General features: G+C 38.6%; 3 protein-coding genes across 8 annotated transcripts in view; 1 reads left to right on the forward strand and 2 right to left on the reverse strand.

Moving 5' to 3' along the window:
- The window catches only part of ANKS1B (ankyrin repeat and sterile alpha motif domain containing 1B), an 830,913-nt gene that overhangs the window by 197,625 nt on the left and 620,082 nt on the right, over positions 1-13,206 (forward strand). For all 6 annotated transcript variants that reach the window (XM_045826440.1, XM_045826441.1, XM_045826442.1 and 3 more), the window contains exon 9: positions 3,017-3,160. In XM_045826440.1, coding sequence (XP_045682396.1) covers positions 3,017-3,160 — 144 coding nt within the window. The remainder of the gene's footprint in view (positions 1-3,016; positions 3,161-13,206) is intronic.
- Positions 6,377-6,559, reverse strand: LOC123810620 (translation machinery-associated protein 7-like). The gene has a single exon (XM_045826452.1). The coding sequence runs from the start codon at positions 6,557-6,559 to the stop codon at positions 6,377-6,379; it is 183 nt and encodes a 60-aa protein (XP_045682408.1).
- GARIN6 (golgi associated RAB2 interactor family member 6) overlaps positions 8,715-13,206 on the reverse strand; it is a 41,169-nt gene continuing 36,677 nt past the window's right edge. The window contains 4 exon segments of the mRNA XM_045826354.1: positions 8,715-8,823; positions 8,825-8,897; positions 8,900-9,134; positions 9,136-9,228. Of these exon segments, the coding sequence (XP_045682310.1) occupies positions 8,715-8,823; positions 8,825-8,897; positions 8,900-9,134; positions 9,136-9,228 (510 nt within the window).

Genomic DNA, 13,206 nt, shown 5'->3' on the forward strand with positions numbered 1-13,206 from the left:
GTGTGTGTGTGCACTATGTAAATATACACTCCTCTTTTAGGATAAAGATAATAATAATTAAAATAGCAATATTTATTCTTTTTTATGTGTCCATCACTATCAAGCAATTAATTCTATCCTCACACAGCCCTATTGAATAGTAATTGCTTGTATGCATACTTTGTGGGTAAGGAAGCAGAGTATTAATAAGATTATGTGACATAATTGGAGATTTACGAACAGGGAAGAGACATAGCATTTCTCTTTGGGAAGGAGAAAGAGCTAGAGGAAGAGAAGAGCTGACTAACCTGTGAAATGTGGACAGTTCCTCACCAAGAACGCAGTGGTCTGTAATGCCACGCCCTCTCAACCTCGACGGTCCCCCCAACAACGGATCAGGAGGTGGTGGACCAGATGCCTAGCTGATCATTCCATTCATTTGTGTAGACAGCTTTGAGCCTATTATATTTGATCTTGCTATATTAAAGTTTTACACTTCCCCCAATTTTTTCACCCAGCTGATCTGCAGGATCAAAAATCCCAGTGATAATCACCTTTTATTACTGATTTGAGAAATGTGTACTTCAGCAAGTATGGGCTGCGGTATACCAAACTACAGAAGTTTTCACTGGCTGTCACAGATAACAAAATGCTTTTGGAGTACCATCAGACAGTAGAACTATATTAACAAATGTGCTTCTTCAATTTAAACTGCAATTGCATCAGCTTGGTTGTTGAGTATACTGCCTCTGACAGGTTATTGTGCTGGATGAGAGCCCATGTAACCCAATGGCTAAGGGGGAAAGCTCTTGAGCCAGGCAGTTTGGGTAGGAATCCTTCTTCTGCCACATCTTAGCTCTGTGAACTTGGGTTTTACGTCACCTCTTTCTCTGTGTCTTAGTTTGGTATTTGTCTCAAGAGGCGATTGTATGAATTAAAATAATGAATAATAATAGTGTTCAAAAGGTTGTAGCTATTATTATTGTTGTATCTTATAGACAGTAACTGATTGGGAGACTATTTAATTTCATAATTTCTCAGTTATTGAAAAGTTATAAAGGGAAATTCAAGATGTGAATGCCAAGAATAGTTTTATAAAGTTTTATATTCTAGTTTTAAAAGCAATGACTTTTTGGGGAAGTACAATTCAATATATAAAATATCTTCACTAACTTCAGTAGTCATGATCTATCAGTATTGTGCTGAACATTACATTCTAAAGATTTTTAGACAAGCTTGCTTTCTTTTTTTTTCCCTAAAAAAAAAAAAAAGATTTACCCAGCTGAGTTTTCAGCAGGCTCTTTGAATTTGGAATTTTTCTCTAGTTCTGGCAAATTTTTTGCAGTATTTCTTTCATAATGTCCTACCAATGTTATATGAAACTCTTAGTTTGATCCTCTACTTTTAACTTCTTTTCATCTTTGGTTCTATCTTCCGGGAAATTTCCTCATGCTTATTTTCCAACTGGTCTATTGGATTGTATGCATTTGTTTTGTAGCACTCTGTTCTTATTTCAGGGATACAAATATCTTCTCTTTCTCTGAGGCTATTATTTATAGCTTTTTTTCCTGTATATTTTTGTCTGTGCTATAGGCTTCCTTTAGATATGTGGTGATTTTTGGGGTCTTGTTCAAATTTAACTAAAAAAATTAGAAACTGTTCATGTGGGTGGAGTTTGTTGAGATGTGGGCTTCATAGTAGGTGTTAAGGCATAGAACCCCACAATTTTCCTAGGTATTTATAGATCTTTTTTCATATCAGGTTAGGTTTTGTAGAGAGGAGTCTAGTCTACTTTCCTATCTGCAGGGATATAACCCTAGCTGCCATATTCTCTCAGGCAAATATGGGTAGGCACTGGGGTGGGGAGGAAACCTTCATGTCTCACACAGATATTCACTGAGTTCCTCTGTTTTTAGAGATACCCCTCTGCTCCCTGTGCAAGGCTTCTTAGAATTCATAATCCCTCTCCTTCAACCTCACCAGAAAGTAAACCTCCAATTTCTTGTCAGGTTTAGTCTCTCAGCTGGGTGAGAAGGAGACGGTTTAGGACACAGGTGTCAAACTCATTTTCACTGGGGGCCACATTAGCCTTGAGGTTGCCTTCAAAGGGTGGAATGTAATTTTAGGACTATATCCATGTAACTACTCCTCAATAGTTAAGTGAGAGCTTTGCACTGCTGCTGGCTAGGTGAAGGGCCAGATAAAACAAGGTGGAGGGCCGGATTTGGCCCGCAGGCCCTGTGTTTGCCACCTGTGCTCTAGGAAGTGTGACAGTCTCTGAAATGCAGGGTCCCTCCTGTTTTAGCCCCATCTGCGCCTTTACCTTCAGGGGCAGCGAGTCTCTCCAACTGATAAGCCCCTTTGAGGATGCTGAGTCATGAACAGGCCTGCCTCTTATTCTTTCCTTATGTAGACACTTCATTTTCCGTTTTCTCAAATTTGCTAAATCAGGTAACATCTACGCCTCTGTTTTTTATTGTCCAAAACTTGTCTTGATATTGCTCATCTGCTTTTAATCACTCTCCTTTGTCCTTGTCCTTATGGTTAAACCATGTTCAAAAGGCAAGTCCTGTGATAAAAGTATCACCCCTCCTTATATGTATAATATAAAATTTTATGAATCATTTTTTCCAAAAAGGAGGCTACTTTTTGGTGATAGTGTGAAAAGATGGGCTTTTTACTAATTTCAAAAAAGTATTTGCATTGTGTTCCTCTGATTTGCATTTAGAAATCATAAGACTTTTCTCATTTGTTGCTGTTCATCTGTTCCTTGGGTCATTTTCATGTCCTAATCTTTGATATAAATTTTGTACCTTATCAGTCTTTCTCACTCAGTTTTTTCACTTTCAACTCAAAAATGGAATTACATGTGTTTTCTGGTTAATGGCATGCATACATGGCTACAGCCACGAAACTGTGGCTAGAGTTAAGCTAACTTGCTTGCTGAAATACACCATAGAAACTTAAATTTAATTCATGTTCAGATATCTAAATAACATGGATATAATATATTGGTATAATATAAATTTAATTTCAGAGAACTTCATCTACAATAAATTTGTCACCAGGAGAAGTGGAAGAAGAGGATGACGATGAAAACAGCTGTGGGCCCTCGGGACTCTGGGAAGCGCTGACCCCCTGTAACGGATGCAGGAACCTCGGCTTCCCCATTCTGGCGCAGGTAACGGTTTGCTTTCCTTCAGGTGCACTACCACGGGAACATGGCTGCCTGTGTTTTGAAGCAAATCCCCTTTCCCCTCTGGGAATCCAATTAGTCTCTCCTTCACTCTGTAGTTTTTCTTCAGTTAAGGTCAGTAATATATTTATGTAACTTGCTCTCCATATATGCATATGCAAACACATACTTTACATAATTTTATGTGGTTGTTTTATTTTGGTCATGATGCCAGTTCCAGAAAACTTGAGTTGCTTATGCGATTTTAATTTTATGGTTCAGAAAGAGTTCATTTTTAAAAAATGCTATTTTGAAATCAAATCATGATTTTATTAAAATAATAGTAATAAATGATTTACAGAGAAATATGTTAGGATTCTTCAAGAGCATACTGATTTTTTTTTCTTAGCACAATGGAACATTGTAGAATAATGTGTGGCATTATTCAGTACAATCCAACAATGAGAGATGAACACTGAAGCCTTAACTATAATTTTGCAACCAATTTGCTACTAAGTCAATTTTAATTCTGTTGTCTCACTTTCATATTCCTGTTGTATGCTGTGGGCCACAAGCTCTTAGGGGAGTTTCAGAAGTAAGTAAAATAAGCCAAACAGAGTTAGGATATTAGAAACTACAATGAAAATATTTCTACACAGAAATGAAAAAAACACCTAATAATAATTTTAAAAAACAGTGCAATGGCAAAGGTATGTATGTGTACCTCTATAAAGCGTGGGTGGTAAAATAGTCCAGGACAGGAAATAATTCACAGTGATTGTTGGGAATAGTGTTATATTTCAAAAATGTTATTTTCTGTTTTTTAACAAATATGAAGCAACTGTGTCCAAGTAAGCACCATATTTTTCATGTCTATGTTATGGACAATTTGATGATGTGTACTCTCATTCCAATATTAGTTTATTGTGGAGAGCTAAATAGAATAATCAAATCAGCATGTAGTACTTAAAGATCTCTTCACCTTCACATGAACTGTTTATAGGACTTCAGGATGGTTTATGCTGACCATCACACAGTTGGTATCAATATGTACTTGACTCTGAGTTCCGTAAAGGCAGAAACCCTGTACTGCTCCTCATCCATGGCGTAATGCCAGCGTAGTTCCTGGTATGTTGTCAGAATTGAGTAGTAGTTGAATAAAGCAGTGAACAAATGTATGTATTCTGGGATTTCATTTCTTCACTTATGGTTTGTGCATATAGAGTTTCACCTCAGATCTTTAAGGGTCTAGGAAAAAGGAAATTAAGAAACTTAGGTTTTATTTTAGTAACAGACTCTTATCTGCTTAAAAGCTTACCGATAATTGAATGCCTTTATGTGTATATTTTTTTGTTTCATAAAATTAACTTGTTTGTATTTTATATTTTTAAAAATAGAATCCTTGCAAAGTCTTAGGGCTGTAACCCGTCAATAATATATGACTATATTTGGTTCTTCACCACTTTACTAACAGTTAATTTTGATTTTAATTTATTTTATTTTATTAGACTTGGTAGTAAGATTGGTAGCAAGTTGCTTCTGGTGTAAAAATCTTTGGTCATATTTCTGTGATGACTGGTATTGCTTCAATCATTGCTGTGTATTAATATTTAAGTAGTTATATTTGCTACAAAATGTTTCCCAGCACGCAGTGTTTTTTCTCTCAATTTGTATGTGTGTATGTGTAGTTTTTTAAACTATAAAATTCGTTAAACTTCTAAGTTTTTTTTCTTTAATTCATCTCACCTAGAATTCCTTTCAACAAATTCCAAATGTGGCTCTTTCTTTGTTTTTTACTTGTTGATACCTAGTTTTTCTATGACTTTGCATTTGACACATTCCCCATTACACTCCACCCACTTTGGTTTGTGTTTTCTTCGGAATCTCTCATTTCCACTCTCCTACTTTTAAAACCACATGACTCAGTTATGGTATTTTTATATATTATGTGATGGAAGAAATCATTATTACATTAAAACTGTTAGCTGACATGACTGTTTGCTTTAAAAAGTTTATATTTCTAATTACTATGTCAAATTTAAAAAGAATCCTTGTTGGGATTTTAATTGTTAATGCCTTAGATGTATACATTTACTTGAGACGCAGTATCTTTTTAAATATTTTTACTGTATTTAATCTAACAAACAAGTTTCGGATGCTCGACCAATGTTCTCATCTAGTCTTCTTTTACTAATGATCAATTTGTCGGTGGATTTTCTTTTAACGTTTATATATGTTTATATATATGTATGTATATATAGTTATAATAAAATTGTTTAATGTGTGATGGTGCAAAATTATAAAAATACTTTTGTATTTTACAATAGAATTAATTAATGGTTAATGCCATTAATATGGTATAATACATTTGTTATGACCCCAGGAGGTATGATATCAAATGTAGATTTATCCTATAACTATCAACAGCTTTGCACTCAGGATATTCTAGACATCTGATTTTGTTATTTATGCAATTTTAAGAAACTTTTATTTTGAAGTCATTTTTTCAGATCTGAAATACTTTGTGAGGTCGTTGATAATCATTAAGGCCATAAGCATGGTGCGTATTGGGCCTCATGAAATGCCACTGCCTTATAGTGTGGTATAGGAGACGTCGGGATGAGTGGAGTTAGTGTAGTGCTATGCAAATGTCTACATACTCAGGTTTGCTGGATTGGAATAAATTATATTTATTTTACATTCATAACTCTTAACTGAATTGGACCCAGCAAACATGTGTGAAATGTCTTCTATATGCAAAGCCCAGTGCTAAGCTACACAAGCATGAGGGTTATGGAAATCCGGATGTCATGGGAGCCCAGTTACCCATGCTCTCTGGTTCTGGGTTGGAGAACTATGTGGTGTATCACTTCCAGACTCTTTTTTCTTTTTTTCAAACGAGTTGGTTTAATTCCAGGTGGTACAGAATTATGGATGGAGCAGAGGCTGAAGAACACACTTTGACAGGGTTCTGGGCTGGGTCCACTCTGAGCTCACAGCCGAGGTTGAAATGGCAGAGTGAGAAGAGCTCGGAAGATGAGCCCCTGCATGCTGTTGTTATGATTATTTTTTACAAAAGTTTTTTTCTTAAATGTACAACAGGCTCCCAGATGACTCTTCATCCCAGCTATAGGTGGCGAGTGATGATGTTATGACAGGGAATCCAGATGTTAAAACAGGAATGGAATGAAGGATCACCAGTTCCTCAGTCCTGAGAACAGCTCACTTTTTGCCAGATTTCTTCATTCCACCCATGGCCAGGGGGCCCTTCCCCCTGGCCTTCCCTTTTCGCTCCTTAAGTTTCTTCTGCTCCTCTTTTTGCTTCTGCTTGAATGCCGTATCTTCCTCGTCTGTCTCCTTGGCCTGCTCCTTGGGCTTCCTCATGCCACCTTTGCGGCCAGACATGGTGCTTCTAGACTCTTAAATATATTTTTTACTTGCAATTGTCTTATACTTCTAAGACTTCATTTTCAGTTTTTGCCTAGATACTGAATTGGTCTTATATTCAGGTTTTATCTAACTTTTTATGTTTTTCTAGTTTTTATATGGCATTTTATACTTCCACTGTGACTGGATTATTGAAGTTTTTACAGGAAGCAATTCCTTTAAGATCCATGAAATTTTAGAATTCTAAGTAACATCAAGAAATTTAATAGAATGTGTTGAGAACTTTAGTTTAATTTCAAAGCAGTTTAGTAAGATTTAAGTTGGGCAAAGAATTAGAGGAGAATTCAAGAATGAAGAGACTGGAGGAATGAAGGCCTTTCCAAAAAGTATAATTAAACTCAAATTTGCTTTTCAACGCCCCTGACAATGGTAATCACTAACATTTCCACAGTGCCTATTATGTGCCAGATATTTCGCACGTATCGTGTCTAATTCTCAAAGTAACCATTTAAAAAAGGAAACAGGTGATCTATTCGAGGCCATAATGTTAAAATAGTAAAAAATATATTTGTCGTGTTGCTTTCCTGGCTTCATTTACATCATCCTGCTTCCTCTTGGTTGCTTCTGTCCCTGGGCATGTATTTTGGGATTTTTAGAGTTTTCTTTGGCTAATAGATATAGATCACAAATGAGTGAGGACCTTTGAGAGGAAGCAGTCTTTAGCATTTTTATCATCATCTGTTATTTGATTATAAATATCAAGTTAAGATAGTTCAGAACCCACTCCTGGCTGGCGTAGCTCAGTGGATTGAGCGCGGGCTGTGAACCAAAGCATCGCAGGTTCGATTCCCAGTCAGGCCACATGCCTGGGTTGCAGGCCATGGGCCCCAGCAACCGCACATTGATGTTTCTCTCTCTCTCTCTCTTTCTCCCTCCCTTCCCTCTCTAAAAATAAATAAATAAAATTTAAAAAAAGATAGTTCAGAACCCAAAGTTCTTGACAGTCGTCTCTGCCCCTGCAGCCACCATAATCACGCTACCCCCAGGGAAGAGGCCAGCAGCTCCTACCCATGTGCTGGGAGTATCCTCTGAAGACAAGAAGAGTTGAAAGCACCCAGGTTGGCTGCTCTTCTTCCAGATCCCCGAAGGCCGCTCCTGTTAGTGCTGTGGTTCTCTTCGGAGTCTGCCGACTGCCTCTTGTAACGCCTGCTCCTGCTACCAGTCTTGCCCTCTCCTCAGGCACTACAGGCTTTTGGACTGAAGAGTGGGAAGTCTTGAGTGCCACATTATGTGGGAGGCATGCGTTGAATTCATTCCTCCCCAGCATAACCACTCTAGGTGGTCCCAAACACTTAACGGTTCATGTGAAGATTCCTGGTGTCGACTTGACCTTGATCTCTTCCATAGAAATGAAAGGCATTTGCCTAGGAAGAAGACAAAGAAGTGAAATAAAGTGAGAACAGGAAGGTCTGCTCCCTTCTATTCCTACAGCTCAAACAAGGGCTTATAATAAGAGTTCTGAAGTCACAAGTCCACCCTCCCATTTGATGCAGGAATCCCCTCTCCAGTGTCTCCACAAAGAGCACAAGGATCGTTCCAGCTTTGCTCGAACCCTGCCAGTGCCAGAGAGAGCACTATTATAATCCACCAGGGAATATCCTCACACACTCTAAAAATACACTTGTGTTACTATTGCTGCTGGTAAAGTGGATGCATTTTAATATTTTCTAGCTACTGACCAATTGTGCACCTGCACACACCACACCACACTGCCACTGATGCACACAACAGTCAGTGCATGGCAGTCCTGGAGAGACGCAACATCCCACAGCATGTCAGCCTGCCTGCTTGGAGTCATGTACGCTCAAGAATAGATTGGATGGTGAGGACGTGGCAGTGGCAATACAATGTCGACTATGAAATTAAGAGTTGCTGAGAGCTAAGAAATCTCTGAAATACGGCCTTGGGGAACACTTTGGAAAAGCATTAGGAACCTCTCCAATGTGGCATGGCCTCCAAACCGAGGCTCATTCGGCCTTGAACAGTTCCAAATACAATGCATTTTCAAATGAGCCTCAGTACCAAAAACTCTGCAGGAACTTCAGCTGGTCTCGCAAAGCACCCTGGCCCTTCAGAGATTCTGCAAAGGCTTACCTCTGGGCTGTGTTCTTTCTCAAAGTATGTCCAGTGCATCATCAGCCAGAATGGCACGGGTACTGCTATAAACCTCCACTGGTGGTTTTAACGTGTAAACGAGGTATTCCCAGTGAGTGAAAAGATCTCATGTGTGAACGGGGACACAGTTGAAGGTAAAAAGAGTGGCCAGTGGCAAGCTTCAGGTGGAGCTGTTATTTTTGTTGTTATGGATGGATGCCTTGACAAATGTCAAGGGAAGCAGCCTCATTAGCTCTCAGATCTGTGTGGGCTTGTTACCTCTCTCCTGGGTGGCCAGTGGCATGACATCAGGTAGTATGAGGTAGGGGCTGGTATGGATGGTGCCCACTGTTACCGTTTGGACATGGCTGTACACATCAGTCACTTCTCTTCTGCTGACCTGCATGGAGTCGCTCTCAGACATCCGTGCATATTTGAGCATGTACTATGTACTCCCCTTTGTACAAGCATGGCTGCATTTTCCTTATGGGGGCATTAGACATGCCCTCTGCAGGGCCGCTTTTGGCTGTGTGCTACAGTAGCAGAGGTGGGCTGCCCACAGCTCTCTTTTATCAGGACAGCTCCCAGGGACCCCTCCACACCTTCCTTACCATACCTCGCTGAGTGTGCTGTTCCCCACGGCTCTGTAGCAGGGGGGCTAGCAGTGGTCTTCTCTACTCTCTATTTTATTAGAATTATTATTTCTATTAATACAAAGAATAAAGCTGTTTTTATTAGCAATGTCTATTTTCATAGCCATGATAATTTTGATATTTTGACACATCTCAAATTGCTGATGAGATTTTTAACCTTTTCCCTAGACATTTGTACTCTGTGCAGAGGAAAGAACCTCAAACATCAGAGCTATGCTCTTTTCTTTTTTAAACAAAAATTTTATTGTATTTTTTTCATTACCATTTAACCCCTTATATCCCTCTTCCCCCTGCAACCAACACACTGTTGACCATGAGTCCTTTTTCCCTTCGCCCCTTAACACCTGCTCCCTGATAGCTGTCATCTGCTCTCCATCTATAAGTCTGTTCCTCTTTTGCTTGTTTTTTCAGTTTGTTCATTAGATTCCACATATGAATGAAATCGTGTGGTACTTTCCCTGACTTGCTTATTTCACTTAGCATAATTGTTCTCCAAGTTCATCCAGGCTGTTGCTAAGGTAAATTTTTTTCCTCTTTATGATCAAGTAGTATTCCATTGTTTAAATGTCCTGTAGAGGAAAGAGCCTCAAACACCAGAACTATGTTCTATTCTTTACTCACTTTCAGATTTGATATAAAAAAAGGTATGAGAAATTTTGCCAGCTGTTATAAACATTATTAACTCAATAAGACTAAAATATCTTTATTGGCACAACAATATACCCAACACATACACACATACACACATATATAAGGCCATAGTTTTAAATGTATTGAAGATAACATTGGTTAATAAAAAGATAAGTTGAAAATGTACAATTGTATAATTATCATCAGTATATTGCATTCTGTGTTCACCCCCAAAATCAAATCCCCTTCATCACCATATATTTGACCCCCTTTACCTTTTACTCACTTCCCTCCTACCCCCTTCCCTTTGGTCATCACCACACTGTTGTCTGTGTCTACGTGTTTGTGTTTGTTTATTTGTTTATTCATTTGTTGCTTTCAGCTTTCTATCTCACATGTAAGTGAAGTCATCTGGTTCTTGATTTTTTCTGTCTCACTTATGTTGCTTAGCATGAGAGTCTCAAGATCTCTCCATGTTTTCACAAATAACAGTATTTCCTCTTTTTTATGGCTATGTACTACTCCATTGTATATGTGGACCCCATCTTCTTTATCCAGTCATCTATTGAAAGACACTTTGGTTGTTTCCGTGTCTTGGCCCCCGTGAATAATACTGCAATGAACATAGGGGTTTGAGTTGTCAACAAAACTTTATTCCCTGAAAACTGGGCCAGAAGACCCCTCAGGGAACCACGTGCCCCTAGTCCCTGGCCCCTGCTATGTTTGGAACCTATGAAGGGTACATGTATTTTTGTTGACTAAATGTTTTCAAATTATCTGGGTAGATACCCAGAAGAGGGTATCATATGGTAACTCTGTTCTTAATTTTTTGAGGAACCTCTGTACTGTTTTCCATGGTGGCTGTGCCAGTTTACATTCCCACCAGCACTGAAGGAAGGTTCTTTCTGCTCCGCAGTCTCTCCTGTACGTGTTATTACTACTTGTCTTGTTGATAGCAGTCACTCCAACAGGTGTGAGGTGGTATCTCACTGTGGTTTTGATTTGCATTTCCCTAATGGCTAGTGAGGTTGAGCATCTTTTCATGTATCTGTTGCTCATTTGTTTGTCTTCTTGGGACAAGTGTCTGAACTCTCAAGGTTCATAAGTTTAGAACCTATGCACCCATCTCTGCTCCTGCCCCTTCCCTCTTTCCCTGTTCTCTCTGACTCGCCCACATTCAGCTGTTTCGATGCACAGATGTCTCTGCCATGTTCATGTGTTGAGCGGGAAATCCTTTGTTGAGTTATAGCTGTTCCACTTGTTGTAACTCAAAGGGGAGAGACCAGGGAACCTCTTGTGCCACCTTCTTCTAATGTCAACCCAAAGTTATAGTTTTTGAGTCTTTAGTTTGTTCTATAGGTTGAAATGAACATATTTCTTCCCTTCATATTAAAATTTCTGGTTATTTATGGTAATGTGAGTATTTTCCCTTTATTTATTGAAAGGCCTATTCACATGTCAATAGTAATTCTTACTGGTCTGCTTGAAATCCTTTCACTAAAAAAATAAATAAATAAAGTCCTTGTTAGCTTAATTTCCACTTTATGTTTATATTACTTATGCTTACCTAAAGCTAATATTTTAATAGAAGTAACATTTTAAAAGTATTCAAGTGGTTCTGTTTCTTTCTTTTTCTTTTTGAAAGAAATAGTCAGCATTGGGCACGGTATAATTTAATTTAGGTGCTTTTTAAAAAAATGAAGTGACGATAAACCAATTTGCTTAAAAGCACTCTCATTCCACACACATTTATTACCAGAAGTTTATCTCAGGTTTCCATTAAAGCACTGAATTAATTGCCTTGTATCCAGGGAAACCAGAAACTATTTTACTTGTAGGGCCTGTGGACTTTCAGAATTTTTTCCCAATCTAGTCATTAGACCAACAACAGCAGAACCCCTGTTATTTGGCTTGATAACCATCATGTGCAGCATTCTAGGCAAGTATATCTCTATTCATGAATCTTATCTGAATTTGTCTAGCTATTTAGAACACTACTTTATTAGTGTTTGCCTCAACACTTAAGGAGCTCAGGTTGTAAATAAAAGTCTACTTTAACCTGAGATTAAGAAATTCTTTTCATGTAAACGCAGCAGCTTTCTTTCTGTATGCTTGCTCTTAGAACAGATTTCTATACAGTCAGTCATTAGATAGTTTTAATATCAGTGTGTGCTACCCTCCTCTGCATTCGAGTTTAAGTCATTGGGTAAGTCATTTAACCTCCCTACATCCCATTTTCATCATCCTTGAAATTGAGATGATTCTTTAGGTATGTTTCAACTGCAAAATAGTTGTGGTTTTGTCAGAGGGGTCCAAATGCTCCAAACAATAATTATGAGTCAAAGAATTATTCAGATACTAACCACTTTAGGAATTGTGATTCAATATCTAGTCTTATTTTATTGCTGAATTTCTTCTTGCTGAAACTTTTAAAAGAGCCAGCATTTGAACTGTGGAAATGACAGAAATGGTAGTTTAGTAAGCTGCGCAGTCAATGGGGACAGTGCTCAACACTATGTAATTGAAAATATAGGTTAAATGTTTTAAACAGAACTCAGTTAACAACGAACATGGCTGCAGTAGGCAGATAAATCCCCCTCAAATTGTCCCCATTCTCATTTTTACAGCCTGTGAATAGGTGACCTTTCACAGCAAAGAGATTTTATAGAGGTGATTAACTTAAGGATCCTGAGATGGGGGAGATATCCTGGGTTATCCAGGAGGACCCAATTTAGTCGTTATGGTCCTTGTAAGAGAAAAGCAGGAGGGCCAGAGTCAGAGAAGGACTCGGGATGATGGGAGCAGAGGCTGAAGGGATGCAGCCCTGAGCCCAGGGGATGGAGCTGGCTGAAAAACAGGAAATGGATTCTTCTCTAGGATCTCCAGAAGGAACCACCCCTGCCAGCTAGCTCCTTGAGTTGTGAACTTTTGACATGCGGAACCGTAAGAGAACAAATTTGTGTTGTTTTAAGCTATTAAGTTTGTGGTGATTTGTCTCAGCAGCCCTGGAAAGCTAATACAGATGTTGGTACCAGGAAGTGGGATACTGCCGTAACAAATACCCAAATGTGGAAGTTGCTTTGGAAGTATGCAGTGGGTAGAGGATGGGAGGATTTTGAGGAGCATGGTAGAATAGGACTAGACTGCCTCTTAAAGATACTGCCAGTGAGGGATCAGAAGGAGGTGACGTGGCAGAGAAAACCCATTTTGTCTTAGAGAACACCTAAA

Source organism: Phyllostomus hastatus, unplaced genomic scaffold, assembly GCF_019186645.2.
Source record: "Phyllostomus hastatus isolate PE091 unplaced genomic scaffold, TTU_PhHast_1.1 phas_scaffold_755, whole genome shotgun sequence".
NCBI lineage: Eukaryota > Metazoa > Chordata > Mammalia > Chiroptera > Phyllostomidae > Phyllostomus > Phyllostomus hastatus.